Source organism: Microcebus murinus, chromosome 32 (genome assembly GCF_040939455.1).
Source record: "Microcebus murinus isolate Inina chromosome 32, M.murinus_Inina_mat1.0, whole genome shotgun sequence".
Lineage (NCBI taxonomy): Eukaryota > Metazoa > Chordata > Mammalia > Primates > Cheirogaleidae > Microcebus > Microcebus murinus.
In genome coordinates this window covers 3543683-3558130 of record NC_134135.1, presented here as the reverse complement: position 1 = coordinate 3558130, position 14448 = coordinate 3543683, and the positions used below count along the sequence as shown (strand labels likewise).

The window sequence follows — 14448 nt, the reverse complement described above, 5'->3', positions numbered from 1 at the left end:
AGAGGATGGAAACAAATGGAAAAACATGCCATGCTCATGGATTGGCAGAATCAACACTGTTAAAATGCCCATACTACCCAAAGTGATGTATACATTCAATGCAATCTCCATCAATATACCAAGGTCATTTTTCGCAGATCTAGAAAACATGCTTCTATGCTTCCTATGGAACTGGAAAAGAGCTTCAGTAGCCAAACCAACATTAAGCAAAAGGAACTAATCAGGAGGCATCACTTTACCAGACTTAAAGCAATACTACAAGGCTATAGTAACCAAAACAGCATGCTATTGCTACAAAATAGGGACACAGACCAATGGAATAGAACAGAGAACCCAGATATAAAACCCTCCACACAGACCAATGTAATAGAACAGAGAACCCACATATAAAACCCTCCACATATAGCTATCTGATCTTTGACAAAGCAGACAATAATATATTGGGGAAAAGAATTCCTATTCAATAACTAGTGCTGGGAAAATTGGACAGCCACATGTAGAAGATTGAAACAGGATCCTTACTTCTTACCACTCATATCAATCGATTTCTGATGGATATCAGACTTAAAACTAAGACATAAAACTATAAGAATGCTAGAAGAAAATGTTGGAAAAACTCTTCTGGATATTGGCTTAGGCAAAGAATTTAGAAGACGACCCCAACTGCAATCACAACAAGAAAAAAATTAATAAATAGGACTTGATTAAATTAAAAACCTTCTGCACAGCGAAGGAAACAATCAATAGAGCAAACAGACACCCTAAAGAATGGGAGAAAATATCTGCATGCTAACCCTCTAACAAACGGCTAATCATTAGAAATTACAAAAAACTGGAAGCAAACCAGCAAGAAAAAAATCAAATAATTCCATTACAATGAGGGCAAAACACATGTACACAGCTTTTTAATAGACACTAGACTAATGGCCAATACACAGAGGAAAACATGTGCAGCATCTCTAATTACCAGGGAAATGCACATCAAAACCACAATGAGATATCACCTAACTCCAGTGAGAATGGCTTTTATCAAAAAGTCCCAAAACAAGGCCGGGCGCGGTGGCTCACGCCTGTAATCCTAGCACTTTGGGAGGCCGAGGCGGGCGGATTGCTCAAGGTCAGGAGTTCAAAACCAACCTGAGCAAGACCCCGTCTCTACCATAAAAATAGAAAGAAATTAATTGGCCAACTAATATATATATATATAAAAATCAGCCGGGCAAGGTGGCTTGTGCCTGTAGTCCCAGCTACTCAGGAGGCTGAGGCAGGAGGATCACTTGAGCCCAGGAGTTTGAGGTTGCTGTGAGCTAGGCTGACGCCACGGCACTCACTCTCGCCTAGGCAAGAAAGCGAGACTCTGTCTCAAAAAAAAAAAAGTCCCAAAACAATACAATCTGGTGTAGATGCAAGGAGCAAGGAACACTTACAGTCTTGGTGGGACTGCAAACTAGTCCAGCCTCTATGGAAATTAGTATAAAGATACGTCAACAAACTAAAAATAGACTTACCATTTGATCCACCAGTTCCACTACTGGGTATTTACCCAAAGGAAAAAATGTCCTTTGATAAAAAGACACTTGCACTCAGCTGTGTATTGTAGCACAATTCACATTCACAAAGATGTGGAATCAACCCAAGTGCACGTTAATTCATGAGTAGATTAATAAAATGTGGTATATGTATATCATGGAGTACTACTGAGCCATGAAAAAAAGAGGAGTTAATACCCTTTGTAACAACCTGGGTGAATCGGAGACCATTCCCCTAAGAGAAACAGCACAAGAATGAAAAAACAAACACCACAGGTACTCACTGTTACATTGGAACTAACCGATCAGCCCTCAAGTGTACATATGGAAGTAAAACTCAAAGGAAACCAAGCAGGTGAAAGGGAGGATAGGGGATGGGTGAAAGTACACCTAATGGCTACAATATACACTCTCTGAGTGATGGACACACTTATAACGTTGACTCAAGCTGTTGTAACCAAAAGACCTATACCCCTATAATATTCTGAAATAATAATTTAAAAAATAAAATAAAAAATGGTACAGCATAAAAAAAGTAGGAACATGAATTCTAATGCCTATTAAATACATATATTCAAAAACATACATACAATTTTATGCAGTTAAATTTAGATGTGTAGGCATAAACAAACAGCACAATGGAGTTTATGAATATAGATTATACCTGTAATAAATTCATAACATGAAAAATGGAAATTTTCAGTATCATACATTATTTTAACAAATTTAGGTTAGGCCAGTGCACTGGCTCACACCTGTAATCCCAGCACTTTGGGAGGCCAAGGTGGGAGGACGGCTTAAGGCCAAGAGGTCGAGCCCAGACTGGGCTACATAGTGAGAACCTGCCTCTACCAGAAAACTAAAAATTAGCCAGCTGTGGTTGTGCGCACCTGCAGTCCCACCTACTTGGGAGGATAAGGCACGAGGATTACTTAAGCTGAGAATTGGGAGGCTACAGTGAGCTCTGCTCATGCCTCTGTACTCTAGCCCTGGTGACAAAGTGAGACCCTGTCTACTAACAAAATGAGAAACAAAAGCAGACGTAAATTTATAAAAAATGCATCACAACACTATGTACCTGAAATAATTATTAGATAGATAAAAATCGGGCCAAAAAATAAATATGGGAAAAAAACCCTAATGTTAAGCACAGATACTTCACCAAATATCATGATCACCAGTAAGCACTGGATGCATCTCCTTTAATTATGATGGAGAAAAGTGGGCTGGCCAGGACTCCAGCCAAACACCACTGCCCAGGATATCCGAGCAGGGACTAATAACGAGGAAAATATTGGAAATAAAAAGGAGTGGGGAAGAGAGTAAAGAGCTAGAATTGTTCAAATTAACACATGACATGACTGCAACCTAGAAAAAGAATGCTGTTTAAGTATAAAAACTACTACCAATATACTGACAACCATATTCTTTCCTTAGCAGCTCTCATTAAACAGACACATACACATGGTACATCTGACATTTCCACTAGCAAATACATCACGGCACCTAACTAAAAGACATCTGCACTCTTAGGTAAGGAAATTATAAAACTGTATTCACGTGGTGACATCAGTAAGAGAGAGGAATAGCAAATCCCAGACACAGAGACACACACAGATGACAACACACAGAGCAACTGCCTGTGTGAGAAGTTGAGGAATCACTTAAGAGGTTGGAAACCCTAATGGATGCCTAACAAGAACACCTGAGACACCTTGCCTGAGGCACTACCGTGCCTAGATATGACAACATTTTGAAGAAAGCCCTAGCTCCTGGTTTCCTATGGGGGAGGAAAAGTATGGGGAAATCCATCCAACATTTTGATTTTCAGGGGACTACTGGAGAGACAAGTTTCTATCTTGGGCGAACATAATCACTTAAAGTAAAAACACACTGGGCCTGGGAGCCACTGAAAATGACACCCATCGACATAATCAATTACTGCAGGAGCAGGGGTAGGACACTAGGGGGAGACCCAGACCACAGTTTGCTAGAGCACCAAGAAGGCTGCAGACTACCAGGCAGACAACAGGAGAGCTTCTGAGTAGAAAATGGCTCCAATGGCAAAATCCTTTAATCCTTAGATTATAACCAAAAGCCTACAGAGGACACATCCTCAAAATGACAGTTCTCCAGAACCTCTAGTCAGGCTACATGAAGAGTGTCCTCCCTGAATGAAGGGAAACAAAAACCAGAAATAAGTCCCTGATTTGAGAAATGCTGAAGTCCCAACAGAAGATAACGACATATATAAAATACAAAGGAAACATAACCCATACATAGGACCAAATTAAATCACCACAAACTGACACTAAAGAAATGAAGATTTTTTGAATTACCATGCAAAGAAATCAAAGTAAGAGTCACAAGGATATTCAACGAATTAAGAGAGCACACATGGACTTCACCACATCGGAAAAACAATGTATAATATGAACAAAATGAGATTATCATCAGAACTAGAACTATACAAAACAGAAGAAAATTCTTGAGCTGAAAAATACAATAATAACTGAATCGAAAAACACACTAGTGGGCCTCAAAAGCTGATGGGACCAAGTAGAAGAAATGAACAGCAAACAGAAAAAGGAGCAAAAAAAGAAAAACAGAAGGAAGAAAAATGAAGACAGCCTAAGGGAATTAAGGAACACCATCACATGCATCACCTGCATGTCACAGTAAGAAGAGTGTAAAAGATAAGTATGGTCATAAGCTAGAGGAAACTGATCAATCTGTAGAAATACACACAACCTATTAAGTCAAAAAGAAATAAAAAATCTACACACGCATATAAGTAGTAAGGAGAGTAATCAAAATCTCTTATCCAAAAGTCTAGAACTACATGCAAAATTCATAATCACTGCATAATTCTATCAAACTTTTAATGAAAAATTAACACCAATCCTTCTCATTTATGAATAACGGAAGAAAGGGAACACAAAAAAATTTCATTCTGTGACACCATGATGACTCTGATACAATCCAGACACTCATATTACAAGAAAACAAAACTATACAATGTTCCTGATGAATACTGATGAAGAAGTCCTCAACAGGCTGAGTGTAGTGGTTCGAGCCTGTAGTCCCAGCACTTTGGGAGGCCAAGGAGGAAGGATCTCTTGAGCTCAGGAGTTTGAGGACAGCCTGGGCAACATACAAGACCCCATGTCAACAAAAAATTTTAAAAATTAGCTGGGTGTGGTGGGTGGCGCATACCTGTAGTCCTAGCTACTTAAGAGGATCAGGCAAGAGGATCACTACAGCCCAGGAATTCAAGGTTATGGTAAGCTATGAATGTGCCACTCTACTCCAGCCTGTGCGACAGAAAAAACAGTGTCTCAAAAAAAAAAAAGAAAAGAAAAAGTCTTCAGAAAAATGCTAGGAAAGAAATTGCACAGCATATTAAAAGAATTATAGACGATAACCAAGTGTGATACACACAAGGAATACAAGGGTAGTTGACCACAAGATACTCAGTCAAAGTAATACACCACATGGACACAGTGAAAGACAGACTAGGAACAGAAGGAAATTTCAGAACATTACATTTGGCAATGATTTCTTGGGTATAACACCAAAAGCATAGGCAGAACAGCAAAAATAGACAAATGGGACTATCTCCAAATGGGAAATTTCTGTCCTTCAAAACATGCAACTAAAAGAGTGAAATGGTAGGCCTGTGTTCTCTCAAAGCAGAATCAATGTAATCCTGAACAAAAATTAAAAAAATAGAATCTTTTGAAGAACTACAGAGAAGAAATGTATGATATATATTATATGAAAGTTTAAATCATAAAGTATCTACAATGTATACCCAAAAAATCCAAATTAATAAGACATACAAACAAAATATTAAACTACTAGATCTAAATGAATCATACCATTTTGTATCCATGCACTAAGTGAGGTCTTCCAAAGCAAGATAAAACACACATACAACAAAAGATGGGGCCTTGAAGCAGAGAAGGATTTTGTTTCACACTAAAAAATCTAGAACTTACAGAAAGACAACAGGTCATATACATAAAGAAATAAACCACAGACTCTTCATATACAAGAAAAGAAAATGGAGCAACATACAAAATCCAACTTATGTATACATATCCACCAAGTAATGAAAGCTTCTGAGACTCGTGAGGAATCAGAAACTGTAGGAGAAAAAAGGGATTCTCATTTTGCCCAGATTTTTAAAATGTAAAAGGAACACAGTAGCAAGTTTTGTTTCATAAACGGGCAATCTCCTGTGTTGTTGGTGAGAGAAGCTAAACCTTTGCAGCTCTGATGGAGATGGGATGTTGCCAGACGTAGCAAGGTAGGAAATGCACCGTCCTAGAAGAAGCAATCACTCTTTCAAATGCCCAATCTGGAGGAATCCTCTGATATCTATAGTGAAGTTGGCTTGTTTGGAGGCAGCCATGGTGGCATGCTTTGTAACACTGGAAATGTTAAAATATCCACCTGTCTTCACTAGCAGAAGGCTCCAACAAGGATGTAGAATTCCAGGGCAGGCTATCTGTCAATGTTTCCTAACAAAAAACATATATGTTTTTGAAGTTAAAATGTCATAACAAAGCATTCACTGAAGAACTTTGCTTTTTAATCTCACAATGAAGCCGACGTTTCCACAGGACCTGTGCTCTCTCCACAAAACTGACAACACTGATTCCCCACTAGCACGTGAGGAGGGTGGAAGGCCAGACAGGACGGGCGGTGCTCTATGCCTTAGCACCTAAGCTCAGCATGTTTGTTTGGAGTTTTACTATAAAATAAATATATGCCGTGGGATGTTTCAAGAAAAATGGAATATTTAATAATAATTGGCAAAACAAAAATACAGTTCCATCTTCTCTAATGGCAAAGAAGTTCTATTCCTCGGTCTGAGCAAAATTATAACCACTCTTAGCTAAAGCGCCTGTCGCACAAGAGTCCCTGCAGGAACACCACGGTATCTGTGGTATGGATTGTCTGAGAATAGTTTAATGAAGCTCCTGCCATTTGACATCTATGTTATAGTAAAACAGATGATAGAATGAAAGAATCCTCCATCATTGGTGTCTGTGTCTAACTTTCCATTCCACTCTGTCACTAAGAGTTTGAGTCAGTGACTCACTGATTTAGCTACAAATGTAATATAATGATTCAGAAAGAATTTCTCCTGATTATTCTCTTTTTAGAGCATTCAGCAGGTGTCTGTGCGCATTACCCATGACTCAAGGGCAGCTTCTCTAATCCCAGTCTACAGAGAGCTGACAGTGCATCCGGCCGTGGCCCCTGAACAGGCCCTGCTGCCCAACAGCACTGACGCCACAGGGCCACACCCATCTCCAACCCCTGCCTGGGTGAGAAGCCATTCCCAGGACCGTGTCCAATGGAGCCTCTCCACAGGGTCCTGTCACTGGGTCACAGTGAGATGGAATCTGAGTGGAGGTGACAGGGACTGAGGGAGGGCACGGGTGAGTGTGGGCAAACACAACAGGCAGGACGCTGCAGAGTCACAGAAGATCAGCAACTCCAGTGCCCGGCATGTCAGAAAGGAGGGAGACACAGAGCCACCCACTGAGAACATCACCTTACCTGAGTCAGAGCCATTCCTGACTCCTTTCCTTTCCTCCTGCCCCGCTTCCAGGCTTCTTCCTCACCCAACATGAGTCGTTAGCAGTCAATCCTGAATGTGAAAAACAGGAGGATTAAACATAAGAAACCACACACCCCCTTCCTGTGCTACAGCACACACAAAGACAGACCTCACCCTGCAGAGAGAGGGTCCTCTGCGACCCACTGCACCAGGAGGGATGCAAGGATAAAAACCTCCCACAGGAAGCCCAACAAGTAAGTTTTTGACCCCTTTGAGCAGAACTCGCCCCCCTTGTGGAAGCCCACACTCACGCTGCGGCAGGGGGGAGCTGGGCTGGGCTGGGCTGGGCTCCCCTCCAGGGCACAGGTGTGGCCCTGACCAAACCTGATGCAGAGCACGGCCCCCTCATCCCTGCATGGACCGCAGGCTGGTCTCTGCCCATAGAAATAAAAGAAACTGAGCCTGGACACTCGACGCTGGATACGCACTGGAGCCACGCGGGGCACTGTAAAGATATTGAAGGAGCGTCCCAACGTGACTATGGGAGTGCGAATCTCTGCAAAGGGGGCACAGGGATGTATCTGCAAAGCCTTAGCACCCTAACGTGCAGCCAGGAGTGAGCTCGGGGACAAGCCCAGCACACCTCCCTCTGCTCTTGTCCCCTTGGGGACTTGGTGCCACCAGTATCCAGACAGTGAACGGCAAAGGAACAAAAAGAAACACACAGAACAGGCAATATGGACCAGTGTGGGGGGTGAGGGTGTGACTGGAATCTTAAATTGGGGGAAGTAGGAGAAGCCTCCACTGAGAAGGGGATACGAGGACAATGACGTGTGCAAGGAAGGAGGTTTCCACCTCCAGGAGGGAGGCCAGAGAGTTCTAGGCAGACAGACTGCCCACGTGGAAGCCCTGAGGCAGGAGCCACCTCGTGCCCAGGAAAAGGGAAGAGGCCTGCGAGGCTGGAGCAGAGCGAGGACGACACAAGCAGGAGATGAGGCCTGCCAGGTCCTGGGGGAGCAGAGCAGGGAGGGCCAGGTCTGCACACGTTTCTCTCCCACACCTCAAGAGAAGTTTGCAAGCTACGGATACCCTCACCCATATCCAGTGAATGTGCGATTTTTTCTTTATATTACATCCTACAATACATACAAATCATGTAATTATTCTAAATATTTAAAATACAAGCTGATGAGTTCAGACAAGCCCCAGGAAGTACAGGGTCACTCTAACCTGAGATGGGGGACGAAAGGGGAACACGATTGGGGGAGTTCAGAATGTCCCTTTGGAAGGGGAGATGCCTGTTAGCCCAGCAGAGAGTGGAGGACACAGCTGGACGCAGGATTCTGCAGTTCGGGGCAGAGGTGTGCAAGGGAAATGCTGACATGTCAGTGGGGCTTAAACCACGAGAAGAGACGACTAGGAAAGGCAGTGCGTGTGGACTGAGATGAGAAGAGGCTCAAGGACTAGGCTGTGGGTCACGCGCACATTCAGAGAACGGCGAGTTCAGGACACACCAGAAGAGGAAAGTGTAACCTGATCAGGGAGGTGACAAGAAAATTAAATCAAATAGACTTCTGAAGGTTAGTGGGACATCCTTACACCAAGGAAAAAGAGAGAGAGAGAGACAGAGACACAGAAAGAAAGAGAAAGAGAGACACCAGCTGTGTAACATGTTAACAGGAGAAAAAGAAAAAAGGACAGAAAATTAAATACTGGTTCAGAAATAGGGAGATCACGGGTGACTCTGAAAAAGAGACTATCAGTGGAATAGTGGATGTGGAAGCTTGATTGGATGGAGTCGAGGGAACTGAAGGCAAGAATGAAGATAGAATATAAGCACGTTTTTAGCTTTTAAATGGAACTTAGAAGAAGGGTGTTTACTAAAGATAAATACATATTTCATAGAAAATTTATGTTTCCAAGAAGGAAGAATGGAGGGGAAAAAGCCTCACTGTGTGTGTGTGTGCGTGTGCGTGTGTCTTAATACACATTATGACCATCTGGGTACTTAGATCAAAATAATTCCCTTAAAGTAAATATTGATGACGCCAGGGAGGAAGGAGGCCACACCATCCTGACTGTGAGTGTGGCTGGCAAGCAGGGCACAATGGCAGGGCCAGCAACAGTGAGGAGCAGGGACAGACCATTCCCAGTCACTACTGAGCACAGACCACAGGCCCTGAGACAGGGGCGGGTCGGTACCAGATCTCTTTTCTTGCTTCCAGGGATTCAAAGGAGGAAAAACAAAGGTCTTAGAGAAAAAAGATAAAAGAAAAGTTGGGGTGCTGAGGGGATCAAGAGAAAACGTGTGGAATAGACAAATACTGTGTTTCTCCAAAAATAAGACAGGGTCTTATATTTATTTTTCCTCAAAAAGACACCCTAGGGCTTATTTTCAGGGGATGTGTTATTTTTTTAAAACTATGGTGCAACAATCTACATTTATTCAAATACAGTTAAGTTGTCTTCTTCTGGAACATCATCATAACTCTCCAAACCCCAAATTCCATCCTCAATTTCTTGCGACTCTATTTCCTTTAGAACCATTCGCCCCAATCTCTCATGTCAAGCAATAGAGCTCTCATTAAATGAGCAGGGCTGGCTTATTTGTCAGAGATCCAGCGAGCACTGGGTCCAATCTGCACAGTGGAGCAGAAATGATCTCTCTGGGCTCAGCAGGACACTGCTTGCTGAAGCTTTTCCCACATTCCCTGGTGTCTGTGGGGGCTGAGAGAGGCCCACAGTGTTGAGTAAAATGGCAGCCACAGCTTTCCTTCTTCCCCCTGGGAACACACAATACCTAAAGCGGAGCGTCCCATTCCTCACTTCACTGAGGACACTGGTGCCCTCAAAGCCTCAGCTTGCAGCCTGCACAGGATGGCCGGGACCTGACAGGGGGAGCCGACCTTGCTGGTGGGGCTGTACACACTTTCCGGTCACCTCTGGGATAGTAGCTGTTACAATGGGGCAGATGAGAAGGGCTGTGTATCTTTCCTGCTCCGCGACAAAATGCTTGGGTTGTGCAGACATGCTGCGTAGCCACGCCCATCACTAGGGCTTATTTTCGGGGTGGGGCTTCTATTGCGCACATGCTTAGAAATCCTGCTAGGGCTTATTTTATGGGTAGGTCTTATTTTCAGGGAAACACTATAAGGAAATGCAAGCACAGGTGAGCAGGAAAGCGCAGTGAGATAGGTCAATCTGGGTGAATGTTTTCTCCAGGCTGTGATCAGCCACAGGGACAGAAACAGAGTAGGCAGAGCTGGATGGGGTGCTGATGTCAGGAGGAAGCAAGGAAGTCAGGAGTCCCAGGGGAATGATTACCTCAGTCCTTTGCATTGGGGCATTTGTCTCAGATGACTATTAGTAATTCAATAGCCCAGCCTGGGCATGATATAGTAAGACCCCATCGCTTAAAAAAAAATCTCTATATCTATCTGTGTGTATGTGTGTGTGTGTGTGTGTGTGTGTGTGTAAAAACAAACAAAATAAAGTAGAGCTGTATATTCTGTTGGTTTACCATTTTTATCTGTGTTGCAGGCAAAAAAGCCAGGCTCCACATGTAGTGAGTAAATGAACGAAAGGGAATGACATATAGGCACAGTGGTCCTCCCTCTGGCACAGCCTTCACTTTGAGGAGCCTGGACGTTGTCCTGAGGAAAATGGGAAGCCAGTGGAGGGTTCAGTGCCACAGATGGACGTGACCTGCGTTTAGATGTAGCTATGATAACTCTAAAGCTGAGAGAGATCTCTGAAGATGGTGTGTCTGTCTCTAAGTCAAAGCTCCTGTTTCTTCCATTCTATTGCCTTTGTTTTTAATTTGTTTTTTCGTTTTTGAAGGACTGGGTCCCACTTAAAGTTCTAATAAAAACTAGGGACTGCTCCCTCCCAAAAGAAAAGCCACACACAGACTCTATTTGGCCAATCACTTCAGGGGTCAATGTCAACCACAATGAGGTTTTCTGGGATAGTCCCTCATCTCCATGTTGCAGGTGGGCTCACTGAGGCTCAGAGAAGTTTCACCAAGGTATCCTGAGAAGGTCTGGGTCCATTCAGAACATGTACCTGGATCCTGATATGGTGGCCTGGAAGGGCCAATGTATGGGTTTCTCTCTATCACACCTCCTCTAGAAAATTCCAGACCATCTTTCACATGTCTCAGCAAAGAAACTTCTCTGTCATTGTTCTGATGTCATTGATCCCAAACATTTAATTACTCTCCACCAGAAGATCACAGTAATATACTGAAAAAATACACAACTGTGAACACACACCTATGTGTGCTTAAAACAGTCAGGTCTGAGCAAATTTTTTCTTCCTCAACACATGGGCTCTGTTGGAAGAAACTTCCAAGTCATTCCAACCCTGCTTTTACCTTTGCAGAGAACATGATGGACCAGAGGGACTTGAGGGCGATATCTATCTAGGAGCTCACAGCTCACTATTTTTAACAGATGACAAGAGGGAAGAAAACTGAATACCAGACTAGCTACTTCAACTAGGTTTTGATGCTAAGGTGAAAAATGGGTCATTGATATCTTTAAGAAGTGCACATTGAAACAATCTAAAATTACATATTGGGTTCCAAAGAATGTTTCTAATATATGATAAAGACTAGCCAGGGGTGGTGGCTAACACCTATAATCTCAGAGACTCTAGAGTCTAGGAGACAGCAACATAATTGGAGCCCAGGAGTTAGAGGCTGCAGTGAGCTATGTTAATGTCACTTTCCAGCCTGGGTAAAAGAACCAGACCCTATGTCTTTAAAAAAAAAAAATGCAGGCTGGGCATGATATATATATATATATATATATATATATATATATATATATATATATATGTAATGTGATCATGGAAAGAAGGAAAAAATAAATAAATAAACTGGACAGAATCTATTTTAAAGAGAAACAATTTTGAAATTCTTAAAAAAAAAACTGATGAATTCTGAGGTCAAAGAAAATAATATGAAAATATGTAATTTGAAAACAATGATGTATGCTTATTATAGGATACTACCAACCCTATATCAGAAGTAATTATATGTAGAAAAATACAAATTGAATAAAGGAAAAATCATGTCAAGTTTCAAAAAACAATTAATGAAATGAAAAAGACCTAGAAAAGAAAGGAACGCCATTACAAAAAGAGCACAAAACCATTTTCAATGTTGCTTTTGAAAGGCACCATGTAGGCCATACCTGTAATCCCAGCACTTTCAGAGGCTAACAGGGGAGAACTGCATGAGGCCAGGAGTTAAGTCCAGCCTGGGCAACACAGCAAGACCCCTATCTGGACAAAAAGAATTTATTTTTTAAAAGGCACCCTGCGGTAATGGACTCCATCACTTCTTACCCACTTCACTTCCTATACCCTACCCCATCCCAGGAAAAGGGAAGAGATTACCCACAATTAAATGAGTAAAGTCAGTTTCTTTTGGCTGAATATGCATTTCAGGTGGAAGCTAACTTCTGCTGCCATGATTATAAAATGCACCAACCTTATAAAGAGGAATTTGGTAATTCTGATTCTCTTCTGAACCACTTAAACAAAAATTTATATTATATATAGAGAAATGAACAGTTGACAACTTAACCATCTATTCAATCACCTTAACACTCATCTGGTTCCAGTGTCCCCCCACTTTTCTCATTACTGTGTGCATCCCTCCCTCATTCGTCCCCTATCTCTCAATCTCACCTTCTTCCTCTAGCTCTTTTTCCTGTGTTTTCCCCCTGAGTTTCAGCCCCTCTCCTCTTCTGCTCTTTCCTCCCTTCTTCCCTCTCTCTATTCCTTTTCTTCTGCCTGTCCTGCTCCATTCTGGAAACTTGCTTCACCTCTTGTTCCTTTTTCCCCAGTCTTTCCACTGTCCCCACTCTCCATGTACTTATGTCTCTTTCTTCCCTGTCTCTGCTCCCCCTCTGCTCTCCCTGGTAAACTGCCTCTTCCCTGCACAATCCCTCAGTCCCAGGCTCTGCCACCCCCAGGTCCCTACACTCCCTCCCTCCTTGGTTCCCCCTCTGCTCTCCTGGTCACCAGGTGGCCCCTCTTACTGTCCCAGCACCGTGCTGCTGTCTCCCCCCACTCTCTGTCTGAGGTGCCTGCCCCTTGGCTGCCCCTGTCCTTATTTTGCTGAAATTCATCTCTCGCGAGATCAAGCCCTTCTCTGCATTTCTCCAGTCGCTTTTCTACCCCTGCTACTTTCCCAGATCCTTCTTTCACTCTTACTGTCTCTTTGTAAATCCTTCACCCATCCTCTATTTTCCATTCTTTTTTGCGCATTCTCAGTTTTTCTGTTTCCTCCCAGTCTGTCTCTCCTGATCCCCTGTGCCCACAGTCAAAGGGAGGGGAACGCGGTGAGATGTCCGACTCCAAGAAGGGCGGCATTTCCCAGTGGGCGTCATTTGGGACCAACGACACTGGCTGTCTCCAGAAGGGACCATGGTCACCTCCCCTAACGCGGAATCGCAGGAAGGGGTGACTGCTAAGAGTCCTGGGGAGCAGAAGGGCCCGGCCCAAGGAGGAAGGGGGGGATTAGGGGGGTCTGCAGAATCGCCTGACTTACTTGGGGAGAAGGGAATGCTGTGAAGATTTAATGTACGACACCCCAGATCCCTTGTACGGAAGCCCCGGAAGTCTGAGAAGCCGAGGTTCAAACAACGTAGATAAGAGGAAACTCACGCGCCGCCACGCCACACTCCCTCCACGCGATCCGCTTCCGGGTCCACAGAATGCTGCGCGCGCAGGAGACCCAGGCCTGGGCGGGGCCGGCGAGGGTGTGGGCGGGGCGGGGTGTGGGCGGGGCCGGCGAGGGTGTGGGCGGGGCCTGAGCTTCCGTCCGCCTAGCTCTCAGACAGTCTCTGCAAGGATTTGGATGGGTTGGGGGACCCAACACAGGCGGAAGCAGCTCAGGGGACTGAGAACTGGGATTGCTCTGGCGGGATCCACGTGGGTTGTGATTGCATCCAGGGAAGTTTCTTCCATTCAAATTCTTGTTAGCAATTTAATTAAAAACCCCAGAATTGAGTGGGAAGGGGATACGATCTAGAATGTGAAATGCAAATCTCTGGGTGGACAGAATGTGCAATTTCATGCTGATGCCCAACAGAACACAGTGGAAATCCTTTCCGTTTATATTCCCCATTTGCTGTGGAAGGAATCAACCCTGTGCTCAGTTCCAGAGACTTTCACAGGGACAACACCTGAGGTGTAAGGCATGGAAACCTAAATCCAGTGATAAATTAGGTCACCAATTGTTGCTTTTAAAAAAGCAATAACTTTTTAAGGTAGATATTAATTAGTTCCTTACAATTGGTACACTTGTTATGTTATGCCACTGAAGGGCGG

At 43.5% G+C, this 14448-nt stretch overlaps 1 protein-coding gene across 5 annotated transcripts in view; it reads right to left on the bottom strand.

The window, feature by feature from the left end:
- The window catches only part of LOC142865734 (uncharacterized), a 31528-nt gene extending 17673 nt beyond the window's left edge, over positions 1-13855 (bottom strand). For 2 of the 5 annotated variants that reach the window (XM_075998934.1, XM_075998938.1), the window contains exons 1-3: positions 13667-13823; positions 12303-12393; positions 7104-7194 (exon numbers count right to left, since the gene is read on the bottom strand). In XM_075998934.1, coding sequence (XP_075855049.1) covers positions 7104-7175 — 72 coding nt within the window. In that variant the 5' untranslated portion in view covers positions 7176-7194; positions 12303-12393; positions 13667-13823. Of the gene's footprint in view, positions 1-7103; positions 7195-12302; positions 12394-13666 lie in introns of all 5 variants that reach the window. The other 3 variants (XM_075998935.1, XM_075998937.1, XM_075998936.1) reach the window with 3 other exon arrangements.
- Positions 13856-14448: the final 593 nt, after the last annotated feature.